We start from the raw sequence: 15,483 nt of genomic DNA on the forward strand, positions 1-15,483 counted from the left end.
GGAGCCTCTGTTTCATTCCAGGGAATTAATGCTCACTTTCAAAGACAGCTCCACAGATGAGGGAGAGAGATCCCTTCAGAACATTTCTCATATTGCTGACTTTCATAGCAAAGCTGAGGAAGGTTGTATTTATGTATCTTCGGATGTAACCGTGGAGGCAGTAAGAAATTGGAAGATGAATCACAATAAACACAATGTACAAATTAAGTGGAAGAAATGCTCTCTTATTTGCAAAAGAAAAAGAGAGAAAACAATCCTTGCATTCCTCAGAGCAGAGGAATAAACTCATACACTGTTTCTTGTTGCTTGCCCTCTCTTCACCCTTGTTTCACACAGTGAATGCTCTTTGAAACGTTAAGGTGAAGTTTCTTCATTTTTGCCTCAGGGCTTGAGGTACTGGAGGCCTTGGGGGAGAAAGTAAAAATCTCCTCTTGCAGGGTCAACTAGGAAATTAGGTCTATCAAGATTAACCCAAGGGAAGAGCATGAGTCTTCTGTCTCTTGCTCCCCTGCCAATTTGATTCATATATACCCGCTTCTCAGCAGTTTACCATCATTTTTATCAGCATCCCAAACCCTTGGAGATCTGAATATCAACTCTTTTTTCTACCACTGTATATCAGATGCTCACTCCCTTGTGCAATCCACTTGCACCCCTAATTGTTGTGACAACACTTGCCAGTTAGATAACTATTTTATCTTCAAAGCACTTCACAAACATCAATTAACCCAAATCTAGATTAATTAATCTAACAATTAATTTGCTATATATCCAGCAGTTACAATAATGGAGAACAAACTAAAGCCTATCAAAGTCTGCAGAATGAGTTTCCCTGACTCCAACAAAAAATGGATCAAGCTCATTTCTCGAGTCCAATTCTGTATCCTCAACCTTCACTGCAATCTGGTATTTTCTTCAATGGATTTATCATGAGTACAGCCAAGGAAAGAGGGAGAGTGAAAAGGGAATCTGAGAGCTGAGATCACAGACACCAGGTCTTAATCAGTTTTGTTTTAAGGATGGTCTTAAATCTTGCACCCCACCTGCACAGAGTTTATGGAGATTGGTAAAATCAGTCCTCAGTGTGCTCAGATAAATCAGGGTGCCAAACATACTGCTGCGATTAATGAATTCAGGAGGCACTCGTATTATAAACTGATTGCTAAATTATAGATTAACCCAAACTGACAAAACAGGGTGAGCCATCATAGCAAATTTCCAACAATCACTGTACATCTTGTGAAGTAGGCCACTTGAGTTTTTAATGATCATTGTAGCGGTCCTGCAACAATGGGCACATAGAGAGAATCAGGGTGGATATGAAAGACAGCAAGAGAAACATTTAAGTATTGTAGTATTCTAATAAATTATTTACTGGAAAAGTACAGCTGATGGCTTTTATGCAAGGCAGTCTCATAGAGATCAGCTTTTAAAGTGTCATTTATTTTCATTTTTTAATAATCCTCAAAATAATGGATCATCCTCTCAGAAGACTGTTTAAAACTTGCTCTGGTTAAGCAGTACATACAAATATTTCTATTCGCTTTTACCAGATGCCTGTTTCTTTAAGTGAGCTTGTATTAGACATCCCAATACTTAAACCTAAATTTTTGTGTGCTTGTTTTGACCACCACGAAAGAACATTTATTATCTAAAATTATCAGCTCTGCAGTCTTATAAGAACTTCTCTGGAAAATCACAAAAAGATAACATCCTTATAATGACTAATAAATGTTATTCAGGTTACTAAATAAAGATCTTCACCCTCCAAGAGCAAGGCAATTATTCTAAAGATTCCAGGAAAATGTCTTGACCTAATGAAAAATTACCAATTTACTGAAAAAGCCATTTCAAGACATCTTTAGATTCATATTAAAGACAAGTAAAGATTGAATCCCTCTTTCTTGTTGTTAAAGACTTTCCACAAGAAAGACTATGTATGCAAATACCTCTTCAGTGACACCAGGGTAAGCACAGAGGGAATGATTGGCTCCAACGACATTAATTTTGTGAGTAAATTGAAGAGGAAAATGTAGAACTGAGTAGTTAATCAGGTATGACTGAAATCACCCAATCAAGTAAATAAACAGCAAGTCTAGCCTGCGCTTTAATTGGTTCTTAATGCCAGTTGCTTTCTATATGGAATTAAAAGCGAAAAGAAAACTGCAACAACAAATGAGTGTTCTGTTATGGAGCAGTGTGAAATCCTTCAGTTCACGCTTTTCTAATTATCATTTGATACTGTTTGAATTGTCCTTTGTGCCACACGCTTTCTAAAATCCTGCACAAATCATTGCTGTTGACCATAAACCGTATCTTTCTATATTAGCGCATCAAACACTGTGTGACAGCTAAATTGTGGAAGAATAAAAGCACTAATGGATTTGTTTGAAAGTATTACTTATTGCTTGTCTCTTAAGCTTTACTTGGCCTTCTTCACAGGTTCTGCTCAGTTACCTTCACCACTGGCTTTCAGAGATACTGAGAGCTTACTGAAGGATTACAGTTTATAATATACCTGTATAAGCAGAGCTGTAGTCAAGCATTATAGGTCACTCAAAGCTTATTGATTTTGAGAACACTGCAGCAATAACTCAGAGAATATCAAAATAACCACTGCTATTTGCTTTTCCTTAACTCAGAATGGAGTAATCAATACACTTACAGACCTTTAATAAACTTTTTTCTCTAATGATCCACCATTTTGCATGAAAGATTCAACACTTTGAAGACATCAGAAAGAAACTTGGTTACAATTATTTGAAAAAGACCCAACCTTTCGCACACCCAACATGCTGGGTGAACTGACTCCAGGGAAGAGATTAAAATCAAAATAAAGCGTTTGCCTATTTGCATCCAGCATGACATCAAAATCTTTTTTTGCAGGCTGTGGAAATTCTATTAATATTGTAAGCAAGGAACACATTGTGTAATAGTAACAACAAAGAAGAGACACTGTGTGGATTATCGACTTCAGCAAAGCACAGACTTCTCAAGAAGACCTCGTTAAGAGTGATCCACCAAAAAAAATGTTGCCTATGCCAGGGGGGGATGAAACAATAAACAAACTGACAACACTGATGAAGATGCAATATACAGATTTTTGAAAGGTAGACAAATATCCAATGGACATTCTTCTTTTGAAAATTTTCCCTGTTTGGGTAGAAAATGGAGACGATTTTCTACATACATGTAAATATGGCACGTTTCCCTTTCCTTGTAGTTTCTTTTTTACTGTAGCAACCATTTTCTTCCTTTTTTTTTTTTTTTTTTTTTTTTTTTGGCCTCTTTTCCTTTTTATCCTTATGAGCAGAATGTCTTTCATTGAGGTTCTCTGTACAACCTCAGCAGCAGAAGATATTCTTACTCTGTGCCATGTGCACTGTGTGGTGTGTGCCTCTATAGCACCTTATTAGGTGTTTATTCCCTAAATATTACAATGTATAATACCTACACAAAAAGAGATGATTTTTCAGTGTGTGTTATGAGGACTCTACTAGAACAAGGGGAATCCAGAACTACTAGAATTGATGGACAGTAGAATATCCCTATCAGAAGATACTCACAAAGCAAGCCTGAATTTCAAATAAAACCTTGATGGCAACATACTTCTCATACAGAAACCAAAACCGAATGCCAAAATTCCACAATTTAGAGGACCTTCAGCACAGCAGAATAGGATAAAAAAAGAAAAAAAGGTCTCAGAGGGATTATAACCCTCATTTGGATTTGTCAGTAATCATCAATGTGAACTAAATCTCTTTAGATATTAGAAAGGCAATGTACTACTTTGGATCAAAGAGATATTTTCTTTTAACTTTAGCTCATACACAAATTGTCTGCATTGTTAGCATTAAAAGAAGTTATGACCAGCACTGAAGTGTGACTAGACTTCTCAGGTGGTTTCAATGTCTGGGAAGAAAAGCTCAGTAGGTTCATAAATCTAATATATCTGTTTCATAATAAAACCTAGAGCAGCGATAATTGCAATAAAGTTTTAGAAGGCATCCTGAGAGGAATAAAAAGTAACTGCTCTCTGTCCAACCGCTAAATAAAGCAAAATTAGTGGTTTTTTCTTCTTTTTTTTTTTTTTCTTCTTTTTTTTTTTTTTTTTAAAGCCCGTAAGGAATTCCAATTAACAGACTTTGTAGAGGATGCTGGTGAAAGACTTTTGAGGGAGATCCTAATTATTGGTAGCTTTGATTTTAGTGACCTTGCACATCTTATCTTTTTAAACAGACATTTTCAACAGGGAAGAATTTCAAATGCCCAGACTGTGTAAACATTGCTTGGGGTGCAAGACTTAAAAAGGGTAAAATAAGTTAAGCTGAGTTGTTTCAGCACATTTTTGTTAATCCCCACACTTCATAACACAAATCAAACCACTAAGCTCAGTACCCATGTGATTTCAGTGGCAGAGATGAAATGCCAAGACTTCAGATCTCCAGACAGCCTACAGAGGCATACATGTTGTGCACTGATGTGTCAAGGGCAGTGGGCAGTGTAACGTGTCTGCTGTTGGTGAGAAGTCTCCTTCCATTTGCAAAATTTCCACGATCTGACATTTCCCTTCAAACACTCCTGTTGCCTCCTAAAGCTTTAACTTAAATTATGCCTTCTAGAGTATGTCGAAAAGAAACAAAGGGTATGGGTTCCTAACCAGCCATCTCTGTAGCACATGCTGTTCACAGTAAGCAGGCAATCCTTGTGAGAAAGTCAGCATAGTAGCTGCACTACACAAAAACTCTTGGTGTTAAATATGGCACAGGGAATCCTTCCAACATTTAATGGTAACATATCGCTATATACTTAATGGAGTGAAACAAAGCATCTGAAGTCAACGCTTCAAAAATATGGTAGTGTGAAGACGGGAATGCTTAGTCAATGTAAATCAAAGTAGAAACAGTCATACAGCACTAAACCCATCAGAGACACTTCACCTCTCTGATTCTTCTAATTTCCACTCTTTTGTCCTTGCTATCATCAAATTCCTAAGTTATGGTCTGCATAGAAGGAAAACAGAATTGTCAGCTGACAAGTGCTGTATGCTATCTGTCAAACACAAGTGATTCTGGAGGCTGCTTTACCATAGCAGCCTTATCTTACACCCACCACAAGGTGTAAGGGGCCTGAATTGGAAAGAAGCTTCAAGCTTCTTATTTTACAGCCACAATTAATTTTAAAATATTTTCGCATAAAGGAATCTAGTGCAAATCCTACTACTTTTAGCTTTCCTGTGAATATCTGAACTGCAGCCTTAGGCAAATATTCAGCCATCTAAATCAGGGCCCGCAAATATTTGCATAAACAAATGAAAACATATACTCTCCAAAAGAGAAGAGAAGAGAAGAGAAGAGAAGAGAAGAGAAGAGAAGAGAAGAGAAGAGAAGAGAAGAGAAGAGAAGAGAAGAGAAGAGAAGAGAAGAGAAGAGAAGAGAAGAGAAGAGAAGAGAAGAGAAGAGAAGAGAAGAGAAGAGAAGAGAAGAGAAGAGAAGAGAAGAGAAGAGAGAAAGCATTGTGAAGAATCAGACTACTTTAAAAACTGTCAATAGGTTTGTAAGATCCATCTTGATTTAATTCTCTTCTTCACCCATTCCTTCACCTTCCACTTTCCCCTTCTCTACAGGTGGTCCCAAAGGACTATGCTTGTTTCCCTTCACTTCTCTCTCTTAACTCCATATTTTGGCAGTATCATCCACAAATAAATTCAACTATTGTCTCTCTACTCATAGCTCAAAGATCTCCCCCTTTATTTCCAGACCCATCTTCTTCCACCCAAGCTGAAATCTCATCCTTTCTCACACCTTCTCACCTCAATCTTGAAAAGCTTAAAGCATAGTTCTTCCTCTAGAACCAAAACCCTCTACCCTTATGGACTTACCAGTGCCTTGACATTTCTAGGCATCACATTTCATTTGCATCTCTCCCTAGAATTTCTCATCTAAGTGATTTAAAGGCCACATACACACAATCTCATTTCAACAACAGAAATATGATCCATCTCTTGTTCCAGACCTTTACAATCACATTACTAAAGGATGTTGCCCATTTCATTTTAAGCTACTTTATACATAAGCTACTTCCACCAGCGGCTTGCCTTTCTCTAGTAGATCAAAGAACTGCCCAGCCTCCCTTTCCAAGCCCTTCATTGCTCGCTCCACTCAAAAGCAAAATCTCAGCTCCCAGCCCTGCTGGAGCTGTGATGTGAAATCAACATCCAAACGAGCACCCTTTGTGCTTTCTCCAGTGCTTCCCTTTTGTCAGGAAGTAGCAGCCTGGTCATCAGAGGTACCATTAAAGGCATCAGACAAGGCAGGGCTCATTGTCCTTGACTGTTCTTTGAATCAATCATGTTATGGGATCTGGAGGATAGCTGCGCTTTTGGTTTTTTTTTTTTTTTTTTTTTTTTCTCTCTCCCCTGTCCTGGGGAACGATATTGCTTTACACAACACAGAGTAATTTGCTTGTCTTTTATGTTTCAGGCAATAACTCATAGATATTTAATCTACTCCAGAAATTTATAAAATTGCAACCTCCTGGGATACCAAAGTCATTATTCTGACACTTCACATTACTTTCATTCTACACATGCTACCATAAATAACTCCTACACATTCCTTCATTTGCATTAGAAATCCTCTTTAGTCAATACTGTTAATTTTGCTGGCAGTTTAAAATGGAGGCCATTCTTTCCCTAGACCTCATTCTCTATTTCATCTGCTACAACTCTGTTCCAATCTCAGTGGACATGCCAAACACAGAGGGTTTGACCATTTACCAACTAAGAGACAGATGGAAAGATCTTCTGCAACTGCTTCCCTATACCACCTGAAGGAATCTGTTGGAGATTCCTTCCAACATCTCAGATGAACCTCCCACAAAAACCTTGGTCTGGCCTCTTAAGCACCTTGCTCTCCATCTACTCCATCCTTTACTTCTCCTTGCTCCATCTCTCATTCTTTCCTCAAACTCCCTCACTCTTTCGGTGCTTCTTTTGCCTTTGGTCTCATCTTGTCTGCTCACCACTGCCACAAGGGACAAAAAAAATACATACCAATACCATTCTGTATTCTGTGTCTTCCTTGTGCATCCCCAGTGCCATACAAATGTATATATACAAACACAGTGTTGGTATCACTGTTGTTCCATAACAACTGTGCTGATTTTGTGAAGTCATAAATCACAATCAGTATGACCAATATAAATTCAAGAATTCACAGGACTCCCTTTTATCTTTTTCCACCCATGTGTGGCATGCATTATAACATGGAGACCAAGCATTTTATTTCTTCTATCTGCACAGCACATCCTACAGTATGTAATGAGTGAAAAATAAAAGTATAATTTCTGCAGGGTTATACAACTATAATGATGTAAGAAGACAGGTATGTAGAGAAAAGGAACAACTACACACCCTGGTATGGTAAGAAAAAAAAGAGACATTTTGGGGTCCAATGTCCTCTCGCCAGCTCCGAGAGGCTGAATAGACACTGTGGACAGTGCTCCTTTTTAAACTTTAATTTAGTCTTAACCTTAAACCTGAGTAGAAGAATAGAAGATTCTGATTCAGCCATGATTTAACCTAAATTAGCCACAGGGAGATGAATTTCTCTGCACAGAGCTCCTGGAGCCCAAGCATCAGTCTTTCTGCTGAATAGTTGCACTGTCATTACAACAGCGTGTGTCTTTTTGTGGTCTCCCCATTTTTCATATATGTTAACAGAGCTCATTATTCAATGTTTCTTACAGAAGATCTCCAGCCAAAAAAGTGAGGAAGTAGCTAAACTGGTTGCAGAGCTACCACTTCTCTTGAGCATACTTACACCAGTTGAGTGGTGCTGGGTTCAAATTATTCAACTGATTGGCAAAAACTGCACAATTATTCTTCCAGGTTACTGTAGGAAACATGGAGAATAATCTACTGATTACAGTGGATAACCACTTTTCTGCATCTTTAATTTGATTGTGGTAGCCATAAAACAGCTGCATGATCATCTTGTCTGTCAAAGAAGAGTGCAGAACAGAGTAGGAATCTTCAACAGAAAATGGAAGACACAGATGTTTGCTATGAGTAAAAACTATTCAGAAAGTAGGAACTGCTTCTGACCTTTAGCCTGCGATCCTGGTCTCCGCTGCACAGAGAATTTACAGATACTTTAAAGGTCTTCCAGGCTGGATTTAAGTTATTCATCACAACCTGAGAATGAAAAGAAATGAAGGGAACCCTTAATATTTGCACATTTCTACTAACAACAGCCACAGTTTAAAAAATAGTAGTACCATAAAGAGGAGAAAACAACTGAGCTGGAGGTATGGTGAACAACATGCATGGGATACCTGTCCTGCAGCAAATTGCGGTTTCCAACAAACCTGCTCTGGAAAGCACCAGAAAGGAGCATAAGTGGGGAAATGGGCCTGCATTCAGCTCACACTACAGAGAATGCCCCAGCACTGCCACGCTACAGTAGGGGTGTAACCCACAAAAGGAAGGCTGTAGGATACATCTCTGAACTGGAAGCCATGGAAGAGATGCAGGCCTTGGCAGTGGGGATGGGCACTATCAACTTATGGACACATGGTCTTCCTTGGTAGAATACTTTATGGGATACATAACAAATAGGCTCATAACCCCAAATACCCAGCATAACTCCAGCCCATACACCTAGATGCTGCTTTTAAAGACAGTGCCAATCATTGCCACGGAAGCAGTAACAATATTGTGGCATAAGAAACAAATGTAAAGGACCCAGATTACAAATCTTTTTATCACAGCAAGCTATGAGGAGCCAAGCAGATGCAACATGGCATTAATAGGAAAATATGATACTGTCTGTAGCATGGTTTGGGCTAAACAAAATATGCATAAGTACTGACCTGCAAACAGAGCACCTGCCAGTTTAATTAAACTTAAATATTTGGCTTCAATACCATCTTCCCTTACTCTTGTGTGCATAAGTCAAGACCTGATACCCATTAGTCAATAATTCAAGCAGAGATAGAAGGGTTTTTAAACATGGGTGCTTGCAATACTTTTTTGACATTGGAAGCACAAGCTACTCCTCCTGACAACCTACCTTTGTCCTTGGAAAGTAAACCCAACCCTATTCCTTACCTCAGTCCTGTGAACAAGTTGCTGGGTTGCATCATCATTCATCCGGAAAATCTCCAGGAAAGGATCAGATTTGCTGAAAAAATCCTAAAATAAAACATAGGACAGGTTACTCTTGAGAATTCTTTTTCTTTGAGCCTTTCAGACACACTGCACCTGTGCTTTCCTGACTGCTAATGAAAAAAGAGTACCAGTGTGGTTTTAGTGAGACCTCCTGGCGTCCCTCAGCAATATTTCACTCATGTGCTTGTTCCACAAGGACTTCCATGGCACTGCTGTTGCTCTCAGTTTGGCTATTCAATCATGGCAGGCAGAATGGTAAAATCACACTGTTTTTTTTTTGTTTTGTTTTGTTTTGTTTTTTTTAACCTTCGTAGACCCAGTCTAGATTCCTGAGCTTTAGCTCCTTTACTGACCTAGCTTGCTTATTTCTGCCTCCAAATCTGCTTGGTCTTTTGACATCAGTTTTTATCATGCAGTGTTCTTTGAAGCATATTCTACAGTGGCACTGCCTTTCATGCTGTTTGCCCACCCTCTCAAAATATAAGTTAACTGGCCAAGACATCATGCTGCTACCAGCTAACACAAGTATTGGCAAGATGGATTAGAGAAGGTTAGAAAAGCAAGTCCTCTTTAGAATGTGAAAACATGAACCATGTAAGGATGACAAACAGAGCAGGTAAATGCAAGAAATTACTTGGCATCTCTGTCATGCAAATCTGTTACAGGCATTTGGGTTCACATACGTGTTGTACCATAATATACCTCTCATGGATTTGCAATTATCTTACAAGTCAGAGCATCCTTAAACATAATTTAAGTTGCTTTCTATAGTAGAGCTACAGTATCACCACAGTCTTTTTAGTTTTAACAACATCCTCTTTTTTCTGCACAATCTGACTGGCTGGAGGAAGGGTTGCTGGGTGTTAGACCTCCACAGCTGGAGGGGAAAAGCCAGCTAATTCAAATTGCTCACTGTGGAGTTAATCCACAGGAGGTGGATACAAATGGTCTCCATCCATCTTCTGGAGTCATGACTCCCATCTTCATTTCCTTCTTCAACAGACTCACATGACTAACTTTATGCGTACGGATATTATTCTTTTCTATTGGCCACATCCCAAACCTCCACAGACCTCTTCTGCATCTATCTGGGGCAGAGAGCAATTCTGTTTGCTCTCCTGGTGTTTCTATGCAAGTGTTAGTATAAAAATAATTGTAATATGCATAGTTAGTTCTACCCTTTTCTCCTCACCAAATGTCCACCATACTGACAAGATAGCCATTGGAATAGGAACAGCTTTGGATAAGATGTTAGCTAAAGTCTAGGGGCATCATTTTGGTCAAATTTCTCTTCAGCACATTGTTACTATTCCACAAATGCAAGCAAGCAAAGAAATCGGAGCTTTGAAAATGGAAACCAGAATTTGAATGTCTGGAGAAGGAGATGGATCTCTAGGGACCGTGCAGTCTTGGGCAAGACTCAAGCAACCTTAAGTCTTTTCCATGCCCTGAAGACGAAATCTGTCAGTGCTGCTGTGTTCGATGTGTTGTTCTGTGAGCGACCTGTTTCTTTTTCTGCTAGAGAAAAGGCAATGGTGTGTTTAGAAACTGATGCAAAGCATGTTATGTGTGCATCTGTTCAACTTTATCACATGGAGCTCTAAACAACAAAGCTGTATGTTTGACCATTTTTTCCAATTACATGGTTATGATACATCTAATGTAAGAGCGTGTAGAACTAGCACAAAACCCAACAAATCTGTAACTAAAGAGTTTTCCTCAAGGCCCTGATATAGATTTAGTATGTGGACTGAATTCCGTGCTTGAAACTTCTGGTCTGTAAGGGGCTTTGGTGATCAAATTCTGCCAGATTACTACTGCACAGCAGAGAAGAGAGTGAGGCAGCTGGTTTAATCATAGTGACACCAAAATCCAGAGTGCATGGGATTAAAAATGATTGAGCTGCCTCTTCTTACTCATAAGCATATTGTTTAAGGGTGAGTAAAAGCTTTGTTTAATGGATATTTTATGAAACACAGATTTGGTAAGAAAAGTTATCTGAAAGAAAACACCTCAAAATGATACATCTGAAAGAATGCACCCTGCAGTGCAGAAAACTTCAGAAAGGATAACAGGATTTTGTGTAAGAAGACTCAAAATATAGCATCACTCTGAGCTGAGTATCATGAAAACTGACACTGCAAACCTCAGCACTAGGGAAGTAATTTTTAATATCTGGTTGTAATAACCAAGGCAATACTATCTGAAGGGAAAGATTTTCACTCTGGATGATAGCTTCTATTGCCCCTCCTCAATGTAAAAACAAAGCTTAATTCCTTGCAGAATCAAGATAAAAGCCTCAAATCCTTCAGTATTGAAGATGCTCTGTAACAACTTAAAAATGATATGCTAAATAAAAACATTTTCTTAGTTATTAACATTTTCAAAGCGTTTTTCTTGTTACGCTAAATCTATCAGCTGTGCTTTACCTCACATGAGAATCTTCTGAAAGAAGAATAGCAGCAATAAAGGTTTAATGTTTTGATAATTTAATAATGCTTGAATGATTAATGTAATGCTTTTGCTCCTAGTATAATGCACACTGCTCTTTCAGTATGTGTGGCAGTTACACAATATTAACACAAATACATGGTTTAAACTTTAAAAATTTCACCACCTCTGTTTCTGAGCACCTTGTTTGACACATCTTTAGGTATGCTCATTTTCAGAACACGACACTTTTTAAAGCTCAAGTTTAGGGGGTCAAGTCAAAGGTCCCTCAGAAAAGACACTGATCGGTTTTGGAAATTCATCAGTAGCAGGACAAAGCATTTAAGAATTTTTAGTAGTTCAGTACTGAGGTGTCCTGGTTTCAACTGAGACAGAGTTAATCGTCCTCCCAGTAGCTGGTATGGTGCTGTGTTTTGGATTTAGGATGACAGTGATGCTGACAAAACAACTATCTTTTAGTTGTCGCAGAGCACTGCTTACACAGAGTCAAGGATGTTCCAGCTGCCCACACCGCCCTGCCAGCCAGGAGGCTGCGGGTGCACCAGGAGCTGGGAGGGGACGCAGCCAGGAGAGCTGGCCCAAACTGGCCAGAGCCATGTCCCATACCCTATGGGGTGGTGCTGAACACTGGGACTGAGCAGGTTGGTCAGAGTGTGGCTGCCACCACTCAGGGTCTGTCTGGGCATCATCACTCAGTGGGCAGCGAGCAATTGCATTGTGCGTCACCGTGCATTCATCCTGGAGGAGAGAAGGCTCGGCGGGATCGTAGCAGTGTCTAGACATCCCCAAAGGGAGGATGCAAAGAAGACGGAGCCAGGCTCTTGTCAGCAGTGCCCAGCGGCCGTACAGCTCTAGGTGGCCCTGCTTCAGCAGGGGGCTTGAACCAGATGACCTCCAGAGGTCCCTTCCATCCCCAGCCCTTCTGGGAGCTTCCTTCTGGGTAAAAAACAGGGCCCTTTTATAGCACTGACACAGAAGATGGCGTAGGATGCCACCACGTAACAAGGGAGGTACTGCTCAATTCTATCTTCCACCTGAGACAGCCAAGAGGTTGCAGTGCTCCTGATTTTCTCTAAACAATCCTAGGTTTCTCATGCATATTCCCACTGTCCCTGGCCAATTTCCACCTTCCCAGGTGGAAAGTTGTTCCTCAGTTTCTTGATGTGTCCTCATCAATGGTGGAACGCAAAAAGCGGTGTCACTTTCCAAGACTCCTTTGGGAGAATTAGGAAGTAGGTATTCTTTATGAACAACACTGGGTATGTGGGGGATAATTCCACCCAACGCGTACAGCTAAGCAAGACAAGGAGTACTTATTTATGGGACGGGGATATCCATATTTATGCAGTTCACAAGAAAAGGCAGGATTATGCTAATGGTTTCTCAGAACTAATTATCATATTGTCCCTCCTGCTGTTGCAGGTCAGGTAACCTCTGGTGGTTGCACTTCGGGGCTTTCTGATGAAGGCTCATCGTCTTCTTCATCTCGTACTTCTTTCTGTTTTGCACATGCTCAGTCATTGTTTAACTGCTTCAGCACTCTTGGTCTTTTAGAAACTCAGCTAACTTCTTTAAATTCTGTTTTGGGCACCGTGTTCCTTCTTCAGCCTGGATTTTGTGGGTAGAGCTGAATCTTCTTATCACGCGAGGCCAATACAACAACTGAGCAATTCAAACTTTTGGGCTGCTCCTGTCTCCAACACCTTCCCACTCCCATGTTGACTTCCCATCCCCCAAATGACTTCTCACCCCCATGTCTCACTCACGGACCCGCCACCCACAGCCATTCCCCATCAGGAGCAGACATCCCCAAACCAATTTGTGGTGCGGGCAGCAGGGGAGGGCTGTGTTCAGCCCCCTTCATCCCCCCTCCCCACTGACCGATGCGGGAAGAAGTGCAAGCAGAGGCTTTGCAGGGTGGAAGAGTGGTAATTTATTCTTCCTGGGGGAATCGTGGCTGCCACCCCCAGCCCGTCCCCAGGTGAGGCCCGGCCGCCTGCTCAGGCGGGGGGCCCGGCCTGCCGGCCCGCGTGGTCCCCGTGTCCCGGCTCCTCCTGCCGCACCCTGTGCAGCCAGGATGTGTCCCCGACGTCGGCGTCCTGCGGGGAGCGTGGCAGTCTGCGCCCGACCTGCCCCGCGTGCCAGGAGAAGCTTCTCTCAAGGCCACGCTCCGTGGAGGGGCTGCGCGCCCTGCGCCGGGGCGAGACGCTGCGGGAGCGGTAGATGGAGGGGCTCCTCTGCCCCTGCCCCCGCTGCTGCTGCTGCTGCCGCCGCCCCAGCCGCGCGTTGCGCTGGAATCTTCCGCGGGGTCTTCGGGCCAGGCGCACCACTGCTACAATGGGCCCGCGGCACATCGGGCAGGTGTTTCTTGCCTCCGCCCAGACGTGGATGCACTCCAGGCAAAAGGAGTGCCTGCAGGGGTCCACACGAGCTGCGCTGGACAGCGGGCCCAGGCAGATGGGGCACATCTCCTCCCCGGGGGCCTCCTCGGGCTGCTCCTGCCGCCGGCTCATGGTTCCTGCAGCTTCCGCGATGTGGAACCAGTCGTCCTGTGGGGGAGGCTGCCCTGGTGCTGGGCGCTCAGCAGCTGCCCGGGGTCTTCAGCACCTCGATCACCTCGTGGGTTGCAGGCAGGACCTCAACGATTCACGTGCCACCAGGAGGACTACTGCAGAGAGAAGCAGGAAGAAAATGTTGTATCAGCAAGCAGACATTCGCTTTCTAGGTTCTACCAAGTTGTCTAGAGTGCTGTAGCTGTCAGCAGTCTGTGCATGGATTGCAAACAGAGACTATGCTGAGGCCAGATGAGGTACATGGATGTCTATAGGTGTGAGAGCATTACCGAAGGCCCTTGATGGCTCGCGTGCAACAACAATGGCTTCGCGTATGCTTCTAGCAATAGCTCCGCCCGTCTCTTTCCTTCCAGCCGTGGAGACTCGAGCTCTCGCCTACCACCAGCCGGACTGGCTGCAGGTGCCCTGCACAGGGCTTTTATAGGCAGCCCCCTTCTGTGACGACACCCCAAACCCTGCTGATGTCATTTATGGCCTCACAGAAGGGGGCTGCCTATAAATGCCCTGCACAGGGCGCCTGCGGCCAGTCCGGCTGGTGGTAGGCGAGAGCTCGAGTCTCCACGGCTGGAAAGAGAGAGAGACGGGCGGAGCTATTGCTAGAAGCATACGCGAAGCCATTGTTGTTGCACGCAAGCCATCAAGGGCCTTCGGTAATGCTCTCACACCTATAGACATCCACGTGCCTCATCTGGCCTAGTCAGCGTAGTCTTGCTAAGTCTAACCGATCATAAGCATATTTGCCATTCTAGTAGCAATGTTTGCAATCCATGCACAGACTGCTGACAGCTACAGTACTCTAGACAACTTGGTAGAACCTAGAAAGCGAATGTCTGCTTGCTGATACAACATTTTCTTCCTGCTTCTCTCTGCAGTAGTCCTCCTGGTGGCACGTGAATCGTTGAGGTCCTGCCGGCGACCCGCAAGACATTGAGGTGCTGAAGACCCCGGGCAGCTGCTGAGCGCCCAGCACCAGGGCAGCCTCCCCCACAGGACGACTGGTTCCACATCGCGGAAGCTGCAGGAACCATGAGCCGGCGGCAGGAGCAGCCCGAGGAGGCCCCCGGGGAGGAGATGTGCCCCATCTGCCTGGGCCCGCTGTCCAGCGCAGCTCGTGTGGACCCCTGCAGGCACTCCTTTTGCCTGGAGTGCATCCACGTCTGGGCGGAGGCAAGAAACACCTGCCCGATGTGCCGCGGGCCCATTGTAGCAGTGGTGCGCCTGGCCCGAAGACCCCGCGGAAGATTCCAGCGCAACGCGCGGCTGGGGCGGCGGCAGCAGCAGCAGCAG

At 42.8% G+C, this 15,483-nt stretch overlaps 1 protein-coding gene across 1 annotated transcript in view; it reads right to left on the reverse strand.

The window, feature by feature from the left end:
* The window catches only part of CPNE4 (copine 4), a 226,720-nt gene that overhangs the window by 76,569 nt on the left and 134,668 nt on the right, over positions 1-15,483 (reverse strand). The window contains exons 6-7 of the mRNA XM_084511725.1: positions 9,113-9,196; positions 8,108-8,197 (exon numbers count right to left, since the gene is read on the reverse strand). Coding sequence (XP_084367851.1) covers positions 8,108-8,197; positions 9,113-9,196 — 174 coding nt within the window. The remainder of the gene's footprint in view (positions 1-8,107; positions 8,198-9,112; positions 9,197-15,483) is intronic.

The sequence above is a fragment of the Aythya ferina genome, assembly GCF_964211825.1.
Source record: "Aythya ferina genome assembly, chromosome: 2".
Lineage (NCBI taxonomy): Eukaryota > Metazoa > Chordata > Aves > Anseriformes > Anatidae > Aythya > Aythya ferina.